We start from the raw sequence: 14,935 nt of genomic DNA on the forward strand, positions 1-14,935 counted from the left end.
GACCAAATATTTAAAATGGTAACTTTTCTCCTCTTTTCCATTGTACTTTTACACATCTAACATTTCATTTTCATGTCTTTTCCATCAGCTCAGAGAAGCTATGAGTGTTCCCTTACAGAGGACCCTTCTCAGTAACACAGATATTGCCATGTCAGAAACCTTGTGTTCTCATTTGCTTTGTCTCAGCTTGAACAACACAAAAATTGGTTTTTCTCACACGTTGTGGTTTTCAGTCGCACACAATAAGTGTCTTTGGGTGAATACTTTGATAAAAACTGAAAACCCATTGACTAGGTATCTGTTTAAGGCAGGGATTGGCAGCCTACAGCCTGTGGGCTGGAACTGCCATAGGGCTTCAGTCAGTTGATGCCATGAGGAAAAGCAGTAGTGGGTGCTTTCATCATGCCACCATGGGGAAAATCAGCAATATTGGCTGGATCCTAATACCTACCCTCTCTCCCGCCTCTGACCCCAACTGTAGCATCCAGCCCACAGCCTAAAAAGGTTGTCATCAAGGAACCATGCAGCAGTTCAGAAATAAACAAAATCTATTCTGCATCTGCTAATACCAGCATCTTTCTGGCTCTGTGGCATGTTATGTCCTCAGCTTATTAAGAATGAACTGTTGCTTCCAAATAAATTATGGCAGTAGTTTTTTCTGTGAGTGGTGTATTTTTTCAGGGTCAGTCCTCCAAGAGATGGTGTATTTTAAGTCTAGTCTGATATAGAAACCAATTAATTGAATTGCAGAATGATGCTACTAAAAATATTAGGAAAATCTAGGTTTTTCTTTCAATATTATCACTGATATGGAAGACAGTTTGTGGCAAATTATACTGCATTGCTTGCCTATGAACCATGAATTCCATTTCTTTTAAATCCCATCCATAAAAAAATATAGGTTAGGTGGGTGTCCTCAAGCTATACTTCTCTTTTTTCCCCAGTGAAACCTATAATCTGAAGGAAATTAAGCATATTTGTTTCAATAAAATATGGAACAATGGGTGCAAGATGGCTTCTCTATAGATTACAGTGATGCCAGTTCCAATTGGCCTCACTTATATACTTTGTTTCTCTTGTCCCAGTGCATTGAAGCCAGGATTCCTAAAGAAGTCAAACACAGTTTGTCTGGAAGTATTATAAAAGGTCATACACTGCCATGAGAAAAATCCTTAAAAATGTAGTTTCTTTTGCCTCTTCTTCCAGTGCCAGATATGATCTCATTCTTTTTATTCCTTTGAAATGGAGTCCATGATTATGTGCTTGGGACAGTTTCTTCACTATTAACCTGGGATTTTTGGGTTGTTTCCTTTTATGTTGTTCTTCATGTGCTTCAGCTAACATCTCATTTATCATTTAGTTGTTGAGAGATTTACTTTTCCTACTGACCCTACTGTCCAATGTCCAAATCACGATCTGCTTGAAGACTTTTATATTTTTGCACTGCTTTGTGCACACTATTGTGGTGATGGTGATTAATTGTTTGACCTTGGCATGCCTAGAAGCCAGACCATAATGGTTAGCCAACACCAATGAGAGATAGCATCAGTAGCTTCCAGTGTCATTATGATACCAGCTTCTAAGTGCTCACTTAAATAAACAGCCCACTCGGCACTTGTTTTACAGGGGAAAGTTTCCATGAAGCAACTCTCCAGGATGATTCTTTTGCATTACCACTGTTGCCAAGTATAAATGTTCAATATGAAGCAGTGGTGTGTTTTTCCAAACTAAATTTCTATCCTCTATTTCCTGCTCACTCTTAAATCACTTCCCCATCTCCAACTGTCATCCAGCAACCCTCAAACTTTTGAAGAATCTGCATTTGACCAAGTAGTACTTAAAAGGCCTCTCTTGGTTTTTTAAACCAAATGTGACCTTACTGCTTAGCAAGGCTACATGCTATTGGGAAAGAATGGTTATGGAGCTGCTCCTGTTCCAGTCCTAGTGCTAAAGGAATACGAGGCAAAAATGTGAACTGAAAAGGTAAGAGGCGTGGGGGAGAGGGACTTGTTTTTTCCTTGTGTCTAAAGCTGACCATGCAACCCAGCATAAAACCATGGGAAGTTGTGAATGGTTGCTGAAAAGGCTTTGTTTTTCATATAATGAAGCATTCCACTGGAACAAAGCATTTTTCTTTATTGCAATGAAAATATGATACAAAAACAGCATAATATCATTTCAATAAAATGATTGTCATATGACTACACATCACAGCGGGCAACAATCATTGTACAATTTGCTATATAATAATACCTAGTGGAAATATAATGATTTACATCTTTAGGCTATTTCAACCCAGTCTTCTGAGGTTTGGCCAGAGCAGGATGTGTCACATATGTTTTGAAAATGGAAAAATCAAAGTACTTAAACTTCCTCCCACATATAGTCAGTGCATCCCTATATTGGGCCCTGTTTTCCAAATTAGAGTGAGCTCAAATTGTGAGCTGTAACTTCTGGCTTTTTCCCAGCTGTGAAAATCTTCGATATTTCATTGGATGTTCTATTACTTGTTTCCAAGAAAAAAACAACAACAAATAAAACTACTTGTGCAGTCTAACTGTCCTCAATTGCTTCTAGAAATTTTTCAAAATGTCACCATGAATTATCTATGTAGAAAAATAACCTACCAGAGAATGAAGAAGGCAGGAATTATAGTATATGGTTCCCTTTTATGAATACTCTGAGTCTCTGTTCCCCAGTTTTCCCAATCTTTTGTACTTATACTTGCTTTAACTTAATTGTTAGGGAAGGAGAGATGTGTTCTGATTTACACCAAGTAGGATAGAAAGTTAAGAATCCAGTTCTGATCTAAAAGTCTGAATCTTTTCATTCAGGGGTGAAAAATGGTGGAGTTTGTCATATAACCTAAGCAATTTTATTAAGAATGTGTGACAGCCCTCCCATACAAAGCCCACTGAATAGACAGACATCCATTTATTTCAGTGAACTCTGCATTATACACATCATACCAATTTTCTGTTATGTGCCTAAGTTTATGTAAATTATGTATGTACTCCACAAATATAACTTGTGTGTGTAGATATAGAGATATAAATATAGAAATAGATACAGATATATACACGTGCATATGTGGGTGTGTGACTATATCTAAAAGAAATGTAGAAGAATAGATCCCCCTTGATTAGATATGGAACTTCTGAAAACTCAATAGATATTAACAGGAAAGATATTACATAACAAAATCTTATCTTCTGCCTCCTTGCATGTTATAATGCGGTTTGAAATCTTTTAAACACACAATTTTAGTACTTTTTAATAGTGCTCAGAAGCAGTTAACACCAAAGCATCTGCTCATTCCTCCTCAAAAAGCTCCAACAGGTTATGTGTTAGAGTTGTTGCTTAAATAAACCAGCTTGCACTTGCAAACTTCTGCTACATAATGTTTCTGTGGGGGCCCTCTCCCTTTCTAAAAATGTAAGTATAATTACCCAAACTATGAAGATATTCATAATATGAGTGCTCCACTTTCTTTGTATATTTGCAGTTCCAAGCATTCAAAAAAATTAAAACTTTATTATTTTTTTAAAAGCACCTAATCATTTAAATATCTTTCTTTTCTGGATTCTAAATCTTTAGAATGCATTTAAATCCCCTTCTTAAGCTTTCCCCTCTTTTCATGCTGATTAGAACTGTTTGTTTTCTTTTATTTTAATGAGAGCGAAGATTCTCCACCTAATCAGATGCTTCCAGATACTGGGACTTGTAAAATGTATACTGAATATTGTACGTTAAATGGTGATAATTGGTAATGTTATATTTTCATTTAAGTTTTCTTCATTATGCTTCATAATTCTTCAACAACCATAACACTGTTTTTATTGTCTTTTTTTTTTTTTTTTTTGCTTTTGACAGATTATATTGTATTTACTTTTGATTTACATTTTAAGCAGTTGCTTCATATTAAGGCTAGACTAGAGACTTAACTAGTATCCCTAATGAAAGCATAAAATAAGTCCCTGGGGAAAAAAAAAACATCATTGGTTGGGCCAGTTTTTTCTCTTCTCCAGTTTTTGCTCTAAATTTCTCTGTACATTTTAAATAGGAATCACAGAAGAAACCTGAAAGGTCAACTACTCTAACCCCCTGCACCAATGCAGAATATGTTTTTCCCTTTTATAATTTGTTAGTTATTTTGGCTGTTTTAAGAGCGTTTGTATGAAACAAATGTACATGCTTCTTCCTTCCTGAGTGTGGGAGATCTCTGAGCTGCTGTCTGGAGGCCTACTTGAAAGAGACTGCTAACCCCTCTCCTTTACTCTTCCCTCTGCCATAAACAAGGGTCATGCTTAGACAGGGGGTAGGGGTAGTGTCTCTATTTTGTCCTGAATATTCATTAACCAATTTGCAGGGCTGAGAGGGTCAATTGCCTTTAGTTGAAACCTTTTTCCTCACCTTACACCTTATACTTTCAAGCATTTCTGGGCACAAAACAAATGTTCTTACTGTTGAAAGCTATCTTGCCTTGCCCAATAGCTGACGTTGTGTTAAAGCTGGTTTACCAGGCTATTTATGGTCTAATCTTTTGGGTGAATGAAGACTCCTTCTTTTCTGGATGTGGCAGTCAAATTACGTAGTGCTTTTTCACATTTTGCCAGAACAGCTTCCAAGACATGGTTGCTAACTGCCTGTAAATTTACAGGCAGCCTGTGAAAGAAGACATTAAAAACTCTTGCCTATGAACCATGAATTCCATTTAAAAAAAACAAAAAAACCCCCATCCATAAAGCCAGAAAGTGCACATCATTTATTTAAAGATCCCTCCTCATCACAGTGACCAGGGACAGAAATTACACACAAACTGATACAAGTGATTGGAAATTGGTTCAAATCTGTAACACAATGGAAGTTTACTTGCACATAAACTGCTTTCAAAATGACTAAAACCAGTTTAAGATAAACATGGATAGATGTCGCATCAGACTTAATCGATTTATATTAGATCAGTTTATCGCATTCCCATCTCAGATATCCTCCAGATTAAAGTTAACTCACAGTCCCCCAGCATTTTGGGATGCTTTGCAGGGTAGGTGGGCTAGCCTTGGCCCAAGCTGTGTGCTCCAGCAGAGCAGGGAGGCATGCCCTAGTGTCCCCCAGCTTCTGGCCTGGGCCACTAGAGGCATGTGGCTGCATTTCTGGAATCAAAAGTGAATGTCTTTACTTGCTTATCGGTTTAATCTTTACAGCTTAAACTAATTGAAATGATTCATCTTCAGGCTTTTTGACTTTCTGAACTTAGTCAATGAAACCAGAGTACCTTTGAGGTGCTTCAAAACACATGTGCATGCTTGTATGGATGTGGCCAAATGGTTAGCATCTAGGGTATATTTGGGTTCAAGATTCAGAAGGGACTGACCTCCCTGTGAGACTAACAGAAATGGTAAGTGTTGGCAGATTGTGCTTCATGTTCTTTGTATGTTTGTTTTCCCATTGCTTGAGAGGAAGTGGTGAGATTTGTTAGCTGAGTGAAACATTTATTTCATCATGGTGAGTTTGCCCAGCCCTTGTACTGTAGCTGTCTGGCTTAAGAGCCACTGGCCTTCTACATCCAATAGAGCAGCTTTTTGAAAGAGGAGTTGGGGAATAAACCTATCCTTTAACACTGAAGTTGATAAACTTGCATCCTGCCACTGAAAAATCTATTCTTATGTATATGTATCTTCATTTTCTGCTATGCCCTGATCAAATAAAAGCTGTATTTACATCACTTGTTAAAATTTAAAAAGATGAAAATAGACTAATCCAGGCTCTGCATTTTTCTGACTGTGTCATTTTAAAAGCTATTTCATTTTCTTCATCCTGATTTCTGTTAAGCTTGTAGACATAATGAATTTTGAGCAGTCTGATAGTCTAGCATAATTGCTTTGCTGGTTTTCTGTGTATTATATTCAAGCACTCACTGATTGCCTATTGAAAGGAAATCTTTTCAAGCTTTGGAACTTATCTCGCAAAGTGTGGCTTACAGAGGTAAACAATGTGGCATCTAGTCTATTGGTCCATTGTAGTCATTAAAAAAAAGGTACCACACATGCAGAAGCATTATGGAAGGTTGTGCTATAGCTACTTCATTTGTACATTTTTATAAAACTCAAGGCCTTTGAACAGGAGTGATTATTTTTTCTTGTTTTGTTTTCTTTGGGACAAGATGTGAACAAGAATGGTTTCAGCTTCAGCGAAGAGGGAAAAAAAGAATCAGTATTCTGTATTTTCAGGAAAAACTAAATATTAACGCAAACCCGGTTTATGCAGATTATAAAAGAAAATAGGGTTGATTTTGTAAGTGCAACTTCTAGGACCATACATTTGTTTACAAGCAATGCAGTGCTCTATAATTATACAAGTCTCTTAAACTGGAATTTCTATTTCATGCCAGCAGATGCACCACTGTGTTTTGCAAAGTGTATTAATACAAAAAATACCTGAAGTGTAGAAAGATCAATATTTGTTATGGACACCATGCATTGTGGAAACAGTTATGGCAGCAACAAAAAGGTTTCTTTTATGATAGCATAGCAGATTACAGAAATGCATAAGGATGCTTAAGTTTGCTATTAGGAGTCACAGATGTTTACTAATAAAATTTGCCAAAATGACTGCTGGCATCTAGCCAGGAGAGAACTTGAGAATCCATTCAGTACCTGAAAAGGAAGTACTGCCACAGTCTGGGGAAACCTGGCTTATGAGGAAACCAGAGACTGCCTGTGAGCAGAAGAAGCAGGGTCAAGAGGCAGCATACTGGGAACTGCAACAGAAAGAAGGCTGAGCTGTTTGGGAGTTGGGGCTTACATATTGAGTATTGGAGTAAGAAGTACCTGGTTGGTAGCATAGTGGCCATGGTTGGTGGATGGCCAGCTGTAGCTTGCAAATGGGAGGACAGCATAGACAAGCTTGAAATAAGCTGCAGGTGCTGGGCAGGAGTAGATTCAGGTTGAAGGATCTCAGTGTGCGATTGTGCTCAGGAAAGGGTGGCTTACAGGGTTGTGCAAAGCTTTGGTTACTGATTCAATCTGGCAGAGATTCGGCCTGATTCAGCAGCCAAATCTGAACAAATCAGAAGACCCTTTAATTTCTCTGAATAGAATCAGAACCTTCCGAATCGAATCAGAGATTTGATGATTTGGACATGGACACAGCTTTAAATGTTTTTTCTATATGCCTCAAGGTACCAGGTGGCTCGTGAATGCTGGAGCAGATGGAGTGTCCCATGAGAGCGTTGGGGGGGGCGGTCCTTATCATGGTAGGCAGCGGACCCAGAAGTGGACCAGAAGCACTTCTCGTCCACTTCTCAGTCCATCGGGGAGCATGCAGGAGACCCTCCCCCCTGGCCTGGCAACTGGTGCCTCTGGGTCTGGGGGGCCGCCTGGGGTCCCCTGTGCCCAATTGCCAAGCCAGGGGAGCGCAGATGGGGGGGGGGGTCCCCCTCGCACTTGGCAGTGGACCCAGAAGTGGGCTGGAAGTATTTCCGGTCAACTTTCAGGCTTGCTGCTGAGCACATGGGAGGGGGGGAGGGTTTCATAGATTTCATAGACATTAGGGCTGGAAGGGACCTCGGGAGATCATCAAGTCCAGCCCCCTGCCCAAAGGGCAGGAAGTCAGCTGGGGTCATAGGATCCCAGCAAGATAAGCATCCTATTTACTCTTGAAGGTGTTCAATGTAGGTGCTTGAACCACCTCCGCTGGCAGACTGTTCCAGACCTTGGGGGCTCGGACAGTAAAGAAATTCTTCCTTATGTCCAGCCTGAAACGGTCTTGCAGGAGTTTGTGACCATTCGACCTTGTCATCCCTTGGGGCACTCTGGTGAACAGACGTTCCCCCAGATCCTGGTGGTCACCCCTGATAAACTTATAGGTGGCCATCAGATCACCCCTGAGCCTGCGCTTTTCCAGGCTAAAGAGTCCCATGGCTCTCAGCGTGTCATCGTAAGATCTGTTTTCCTGACCTCTGATCACGCGCGTGACTCTCCTCTGGACTCTCTCAAGCTTCTCCACATCCTTTTTGAATTGTGGAGCCCAAAATTGGACGCAGTACTCCAGCTGCAGCCTCACCAAGGCCGAGTACAAGGGGAGCATTATGTCCCGGGATTTGCTCGAGAAGCATCTATGGATGCAAGCCAGCATTTTGGTCGCTTTACTAGCCGCAGCATCGCATTGCAGGCTCATGTTCATCTTGTGGTCAATGATGACCCCCAAGTCTTTTTCTTCTGTAGTGCTAACCAATGTAGCACTGCCGAGCCTATAAGGGTGCTGCAGGTTTTTCCTCCCAAGGTGGAGAACCTTGCATTTTTCAGTGTTTAACACCATGAGGTTCTCGTCTGCCCATTTGCTGAGCTTGTCCAGGTCAGCCTGGATCACCCGCCTATCTTCTGGCGTGGATGCTTTGCCCCAAAGTTTGGTGTCATCGGCGAACTTGGCCAGTCCACTCCTAACTCCAATGTCCACATTATTAATGAAGATGTTGAACAGTATGGGTCCCAAGACAGAGTCTTGAGGGACCCCACTGGTCACAGGGCACCATGATGAGTGACTGCCATCAATCACAACCCTCTGGGTCCGACCACGAAGCCAATTTCCCAGCCAGCGGATAGTGGTGGAGCCAAGGCCACAACTGGCCAGTTTGGCCAAGAGGTGATCATGGGATACCAGATCAAAAGCTTTTTTGAAGTCAAGATATATGACATCAATCTCTTCTCCCTCATCCAGGTGATAGGTCACCTGGTCATAGAAGGAAATGAGGTTGGTCAAACAAGACCTACCCGCAACAAACCCATGCTGGCTGTCCCTTAGAATGTTAGCCTGGGCCAGTCCCTCAAGGATGGCCTCCTTAATAAACTTTTCTAAGATCTTCCCCAGGATAGAAGTCAGGCTAATGGGCCTGTAGTTAGCCGGATCCACTCTCCTCCCTTTCTTGAAGATCGGCACCACATTGGCCTTCTTCCAGTCTTCGGGCACTACACCAGAGCACCAGGAGTTTTCAAAGATCCATGCCAGGGGCTGGGCTATGACGCTTACCAGCTCCTTGAGTACCCTGGGGTGCAGGTTGTCAGGGCCAGCTGACTTGAAGGTATCCAGCTTCTCAAGGTGTTCCTTCATGAGGTCAGTATTGATGGAGGGTAGGGGATTCCCCTCACCCAGATTTCCCTGTCCCATAGCAGGCATGGGCATCCAATGTGACTGATGAAAGACTGACACAAAGTACCTATTTAATAGGTTGGCTTTTTCCTGGGCGTCAGTTGTCAGTTGCCCCATCTGGTTTAGCAGGGGTCCAACATTGCCCTTGCTTTTCCTCCGGCTCCCCACATATCTGAAAAAGGACTTTTTGTTGTTCTTGATGCCTGAAGCTAGTTGGAGTTCAGTTGCAGTCTTGGCTTTCCTGGTTTGGTCCCTGCAGGACCGGACCAGCGCGGAGTAATCCTCCTTGGAGGTGAATCCCGTCCTCCATCCTTTGTAGGCTTTCCTTTTTAGCCACAGTAGGTCCGCTAGGTCTCTGGAGAGCCAGGGGGGCTGCTGTGCCTTCTTGCTGCCTTTCCTCCGTGTTGGAATAGATTTAGCTTGTGCACTGAGGATCGCTTCCTTGAGAAGCAACCACTCTTCTTGAACTCCCATCTCCCTGGGGTCATGGTCCCTGAGGGCCTGACCGACTAGCCTCTTGAGCTTGTCAAAGTCGGCTTTTCTGAAGTCAAGGACTTCTGTGTTGCTGACTGACTTGCCAGCTTTACGGCGGATGGTGAAGGTGATCAGCTTGTGGTCGCTGTCACCCAACTTCCCATCAATCACTAGGTCGCTGATTAGGTCATCCCCCGTAGCCAGTACCAGGTCAAGCAGCGCTTTGCCTCTCGTTGGCCCATAGACTTCTTGAGTCAGGTAGAGGTCATCCACGCACGAGAGAAAGCTTTGCGCCCGCTCAGATTTAGCTGAGTGATCTTCCCACGAGATGTCCGGGTAATTGAAGTCACCCATGACAACCAAGGTCCTGGAGCAAGCGGCCTCAGTCAGTTCCCGGGCGAACTCCTGGTCAAGCTCGGGACTTTGAGTGGGAGGTCTGTAGTAGACTCCCACCGTTGTGTCCCCTGTGCCAAATTCCCCACGAATTTTTACCCAGTGGGTCTCTAGCTGTCCATGCCGGTCGCCAACATCGGCTTGCAGGGACATGTAGCTTTCCTGAACATAGAGAGCTACACCCCCGCCCCTTTTGTCAACACGATCCCTCCTGTATAGGGTATAGCCCTCTATACCTGTGGTCCAGTCGTGGGTGGAGTCCCACCAGGTCTCCGTTATCCCAATGACATCATATTTCTTTGCACTGAGCAGGAGGATGAGCTCGTCCTGCTTGTTGCCCAGGCTCCTGGCATTAGTGTACAGGCAGGCAAGTGTGCCCTTGGGGGCTCTTGCCTTGCCCACAGATTGTGCCAGGGCTGGGGCAGGGGTGAGCTCCCTTAAGTGCCCCCTTAAGTGCCTTGGTCTGCTGGCTTTGCAAGGGCCGTTCAGCGGGCCAGCAGGGGCAGTAGTCCCCCCATCCCCCAGCGGGCTTAGTTTAAAGCCCGGTGGAGCAGGTCAGCCAGCCTGGCTGAGAAGAGCCTCCTCCCCAGGGGAGAGAGGTGGAGGCCATCTCTTCCCAGCAGCTCGCTGCCTCTCTCTCCAAAGAGCGGGCTGTGGTCATGGAAGCCAAAGCCTTCCCGATAACACCAGCGTGTTATCTTTGGTTCACCGCGTGGATCCTCCTCTCCCTCCGGATAGGGTTTATGGGACACCCTATCCGCCCCACCATCGCAGCATTCACAAGCCATACCTGGTACCTTGAGGTATATAGAAAAAAACATTTAAAGCTGTGTCTATGGCTGAATCGCTGATTCTCCAAATCAGGATCAAATCTTTGGATTCAGCCAAATCAAATCGGGACAGTGATCCGAATAAACTAATCAAATCACTGTCTCTGATTCAGGCCAAATCCAAATTGAATATGGACTGTTTCACACACCCCTATTGTTTATAGATTGAAGCATAAATATGAAGGTTCCCCTTGAAGAAAAGGAGTAGAAATAGCTGATGAAGTGTGTAAGAATTTCTGTGCATGCCTCCTTATGCTTCCTAAAAAAAAATGAGTTGCGGCATTTTGTCCTGTGGTTGTAGTATCCAGTGTGCACAAAGGAATAAGAGGGTAAAACCGTGCTTAGCTACTACTGGATTAGGTATAGGAATTCTGTTTGTGGCACTGTGTTTTGGGAAGGGACTTGGAAAAAGGGAAAAACTGTGAGAACTGAAGACTAAATGAAAGGATTTGGGATTGTTGCAATTAACTAAAGTGTTCACTCTATATTTATCCTGCTCTATTTCACATGCATATTCATATATTTGAATGCATTTATGCTGGTATGAGTAACAGACAATTGCTCTTGTTTTCTTGATTTTTGGAGTACACAAGGTTAGCTTGGACATGAAACATGCCTTTATTCTTCCTATTGTTAAATTAACAATTTACAGGTCAATTACCATATTCATAATTGGTCCAAAATAGTAATGAATTCCCAAGACATCCTGAATTTTATAATTCCATAATCTATAAAGTAACCCTACAGATGTGGGTTCCATGTGTTTTTAGTGTGTTCATATGTAAGTATAATTTTTAAGGTAAAACAGAGAAAATGCAGGAAGCTTAATTCTACTGAGGCTGCATGGACAGATGGCAAAGTCTGTTCAATCCTCCATCTGGTGATTGTACCCACGATAATGTGACACTTACTTGACATACGTCATACAAGTTGCATTTGGACCACAGAAAATAAATGGAGCTTTAACTCTGTTACATAAACAGTTGTACAGCATCACAAATCTTAATTTCAGTTAGAAATTTAAATCAGAAATAGTGGGCTTCACTGAACTCACCTCATCTAATTCACAAATACTTTTCCTCTAAAATAGTGGAGTGACCTAAACCCATTCTCTCCCAGGGAGGATACTTCTGCTTTTGTATTATAGTGTATTTTAGTATTGTAAATCCAAATACTTTATTAGTTGTCAGAGACTTGCCGGAGTTGCTAGTTTCTCTGATGTGTATAAAATCTGCATTGGCATTTTGCCAAAACTTGGCTCTTGATAATCTGGTTATTTATTGATTTATCAGCATGTTTCTTGCCAGTTCTTTTTTGAACATCTGGCCAAATCTTAATTTATGTCAATGGGAATTTTACCTGCATCAGCACAATCTGTTTTGCCTGTGTGGGGGTAGGTGTGATATAGTCCTAACGATTGTTGAAATGTGGAATTCAAGTAAGTAAATTGAAAGTTGTGTTTTTTAAAAAGTAATAGCTAGAAAGTGTATTCACTAAATAGGAAAATAATAAACTTATGTAATTTAAAAGAAAAACTGTAAATTACCACAAAAATGCAACTCCCTTGTAGCAAATCAGCATAAGGCATCATTTGCTCTAACCTATGCTTTCTTTTTTTTAGCTCATGGGACATTCAGAATGGGATCATAAACGAGGACCCAGAGGATCACAGGTTGGTTACTGCTGACATTTTCCGTTTTTGCTCTTGTGTAAGCTTAGTGCGGGTGCTGATTTTCACAGCATATGTTACAGCCTTTTCTTTTTATCTTGTCCTGGGAATGGCAGAATTTAAGAAAACTAGAAACATTAAATTTAATAAGTTTAGGGAAAACTAGTGAATTGATTCTGTAAACATGCATATGAGTAACTTTATTCAAGTAATTCATCCTGTGGATGCCCAGGAGACTTTACTTGAATAAATTCAGTCACATGCATGTTTTCAGGATGGGGCAAAGAGTAAAGGACAGTGACAACTTTTGATTAATATCATTCTTGTTCAAACACAATCTGAATAGATCTAGAAAAGGCCACTGCCTCTGTCAGCAGCATTCAGTGATTGTTTTTAATGTATGTCTGTGGGTTGGGTGCAAATTAAATTCTACTGCTGGCATTACATCAGAAACTAAACAGATTTCAAGTAAAAAGGTGTGACAGAGGACAGATGTCTTTCTGGAGAAAATAGGTGGTGATTCTATCTTATCTGTCCTATGGGAGTCTTATTTTAAAAAGTGCTCCTACAGTATAGAGAAAGGGTGAAATACTTCTTGCAGAAGTGGATGCAAGTGTTGCTGTTCCTTTCAGTACAGCCATGATTTTTCTCAAGGGGATGAGGGAGTTGGGAGGGCATTTACTATGTCAGCCAACTATGCTGTGTTGTTTCCTCCTGAGGAGGAGGTTGACATGTCCTGGCTTATTACTAAATGGAGAGGTCACCTGGACATTAAGTCAGTATCTACAAATATGTATGTTTGTGGAAATAGGGTGGAAAAGTTTATATTATGTACTCTGAGTGAATGGTCTGTGTGTGTGGTGGGAGGGGGGGAGAAGGTAAATTATTGGTAAGCATTTTTGGTCAAGGTGTTCAGACTGCATATGGAATGAAGCAACAAGATATTTATGAACAAGAAGCCCTGAGAAGTTAAAAGTTTCTGCCACTCTGTTGTATTTAAATATTTTTTTCTTCCTCACATTAAAATGTGTTTGATAGGCTTCTATTAAAAAAAGGAAAGATAAGTTCTGTGGTGTTTCAAAGCTTAAATTGATGATGGAGTGATTGTATCTGTTGGTGCAGAATACCATAGCATTTTGAAATAGATTATGTATTTAATTCTGTTTTGGCTTCTCACAATGGCTTAATAAAAGGAAACATGTCCATTACTGATTTTCTGAGATAGAGGAATCTCTTTGTAATGATTAATGTAATTGCAATGACTGGACCCCTAACTGGACACCATATACCATTTTTACTCGAATGCAACACAAAGGATTGGATTCACAGCGAGAAAAAGCTCCTTCTCTTGAATTCATGTACAAGGCAGGGGGGCAGGCAGCTGCTGTGGATCCAGCCCTAGCCACAGCCCCGATCTAGGGTTGGAGTCTGTCACAGCTGCTGCTCCCCTCATCCACCTTCCTCTGACCTCCCCTCCTCCCCCCACTGTTTAGCCTCAGTTGTGGCTGGGGCCACCATGTACTCCATGTCCTAAGCAGGGGAGGGGAGAAGGGCAAAAAGGGGAGCAAGTGTCACAAGGGTGCAGGCACTGTTGGGGAGTGCAGGTGGCAGGGGGATGCAAGTGGTGGGGGGGGGACAAAGGGAAGGGATGGGGTTCAGATCCCTAGCCTGTCCCATGACTTGCCCCCTCCGCCTTTGCTTTCCCTACTGCAGTGGTGGGTGGAAGAAGTTAAGATGACCCTTCTATACATTTATAGAATTATATACATTTATAAATTTTCCATGTATAAAATCTGATTATTGGGGGTGAATCTTAAAATGCAAATCATCACATTCAGGTATATATGGTAGTTCAGTGTAGTGGAGAGGTTCCTTCAGAAAAGAGCAGTCATAAAACAGGTGCAATTAAAAGGTCTCCAATAGACTATTAATTCTCTGGGATTAAAAAAAGAAAAATCACTGCACTGGATTTCAGATTTGCCTTTTTTTAGGGAACATTATCCAGGTGCCTTAATGGAGAGAGAATTGGAAAAACCTGCTTGCTTTAAAATAAAACCACAAGCTCTCTTACTCTACTAGAATCTATTCTTTTTCAAGTACTGGACATGTTTCCCCTGATTTGTGTTTGATATGGGGCATAAGCCATACTGGTTTGTACTTTGCAATGACTTGCTTGTAAAATATGTTCTTTTTCTGCTTTACATTATGGGAATGAAGCAAAGGGTAAGGCCTAGCTAGCCAGAGCTGGATGCTCATAAAATACGTTTACACTTGTGGGGATTCCTGATTGTGAATGAAGTTAATTTCCTTGTGTGCCACCATAGTCGAATGGAAAGTAAACATGCCAAGTAAAAGACATAAGATTTTAGATAACTAAACCTGCTACTGTACTTCTTGCCAATGTCATGTTGCTTTCTACCTT

At 41.8% G+C, this 14,935-nt stretch overlaps 1 protein-coding gene across 1 annotated transcript in view; it reads left to right on the top strand.

Annotated features, from left to right (window-relative positions):
- Positions 1–14,935, top strand: part of PDE3A (phosphodiesterase 3A) — a 399,551-nt gene that overhangs the window by 244,190 nt on the left and 140,426 nt on the right. Inside the window, exon 2 of the mRNA XM_090043568.1 lies at positions 12,466–12,516. Within this exon, the coding sequence (XP_089899694.1) occupies positions 12,466–12,516 (51 nt within the window). The remainder of the gene's footprint in view (positions 1–12,465; positions 12,517–14,935) is intronic.

Source organism: Crocodylus siamensis, chromosome 4, assembly GCF_052110815.1.
Source record: "Crocodylus siamensis isolate JL-2025a chromosome 4, ASM5211081v1, whole genome shotgun sequence".
In the NCBI taxonomy this organism is placed as follows: domain Eukaryota; kingdom Metazoa; phylum Chordata; order Crocodylia; family Crocodylidae; genus Crocodylus; species Crocodylus siamensis.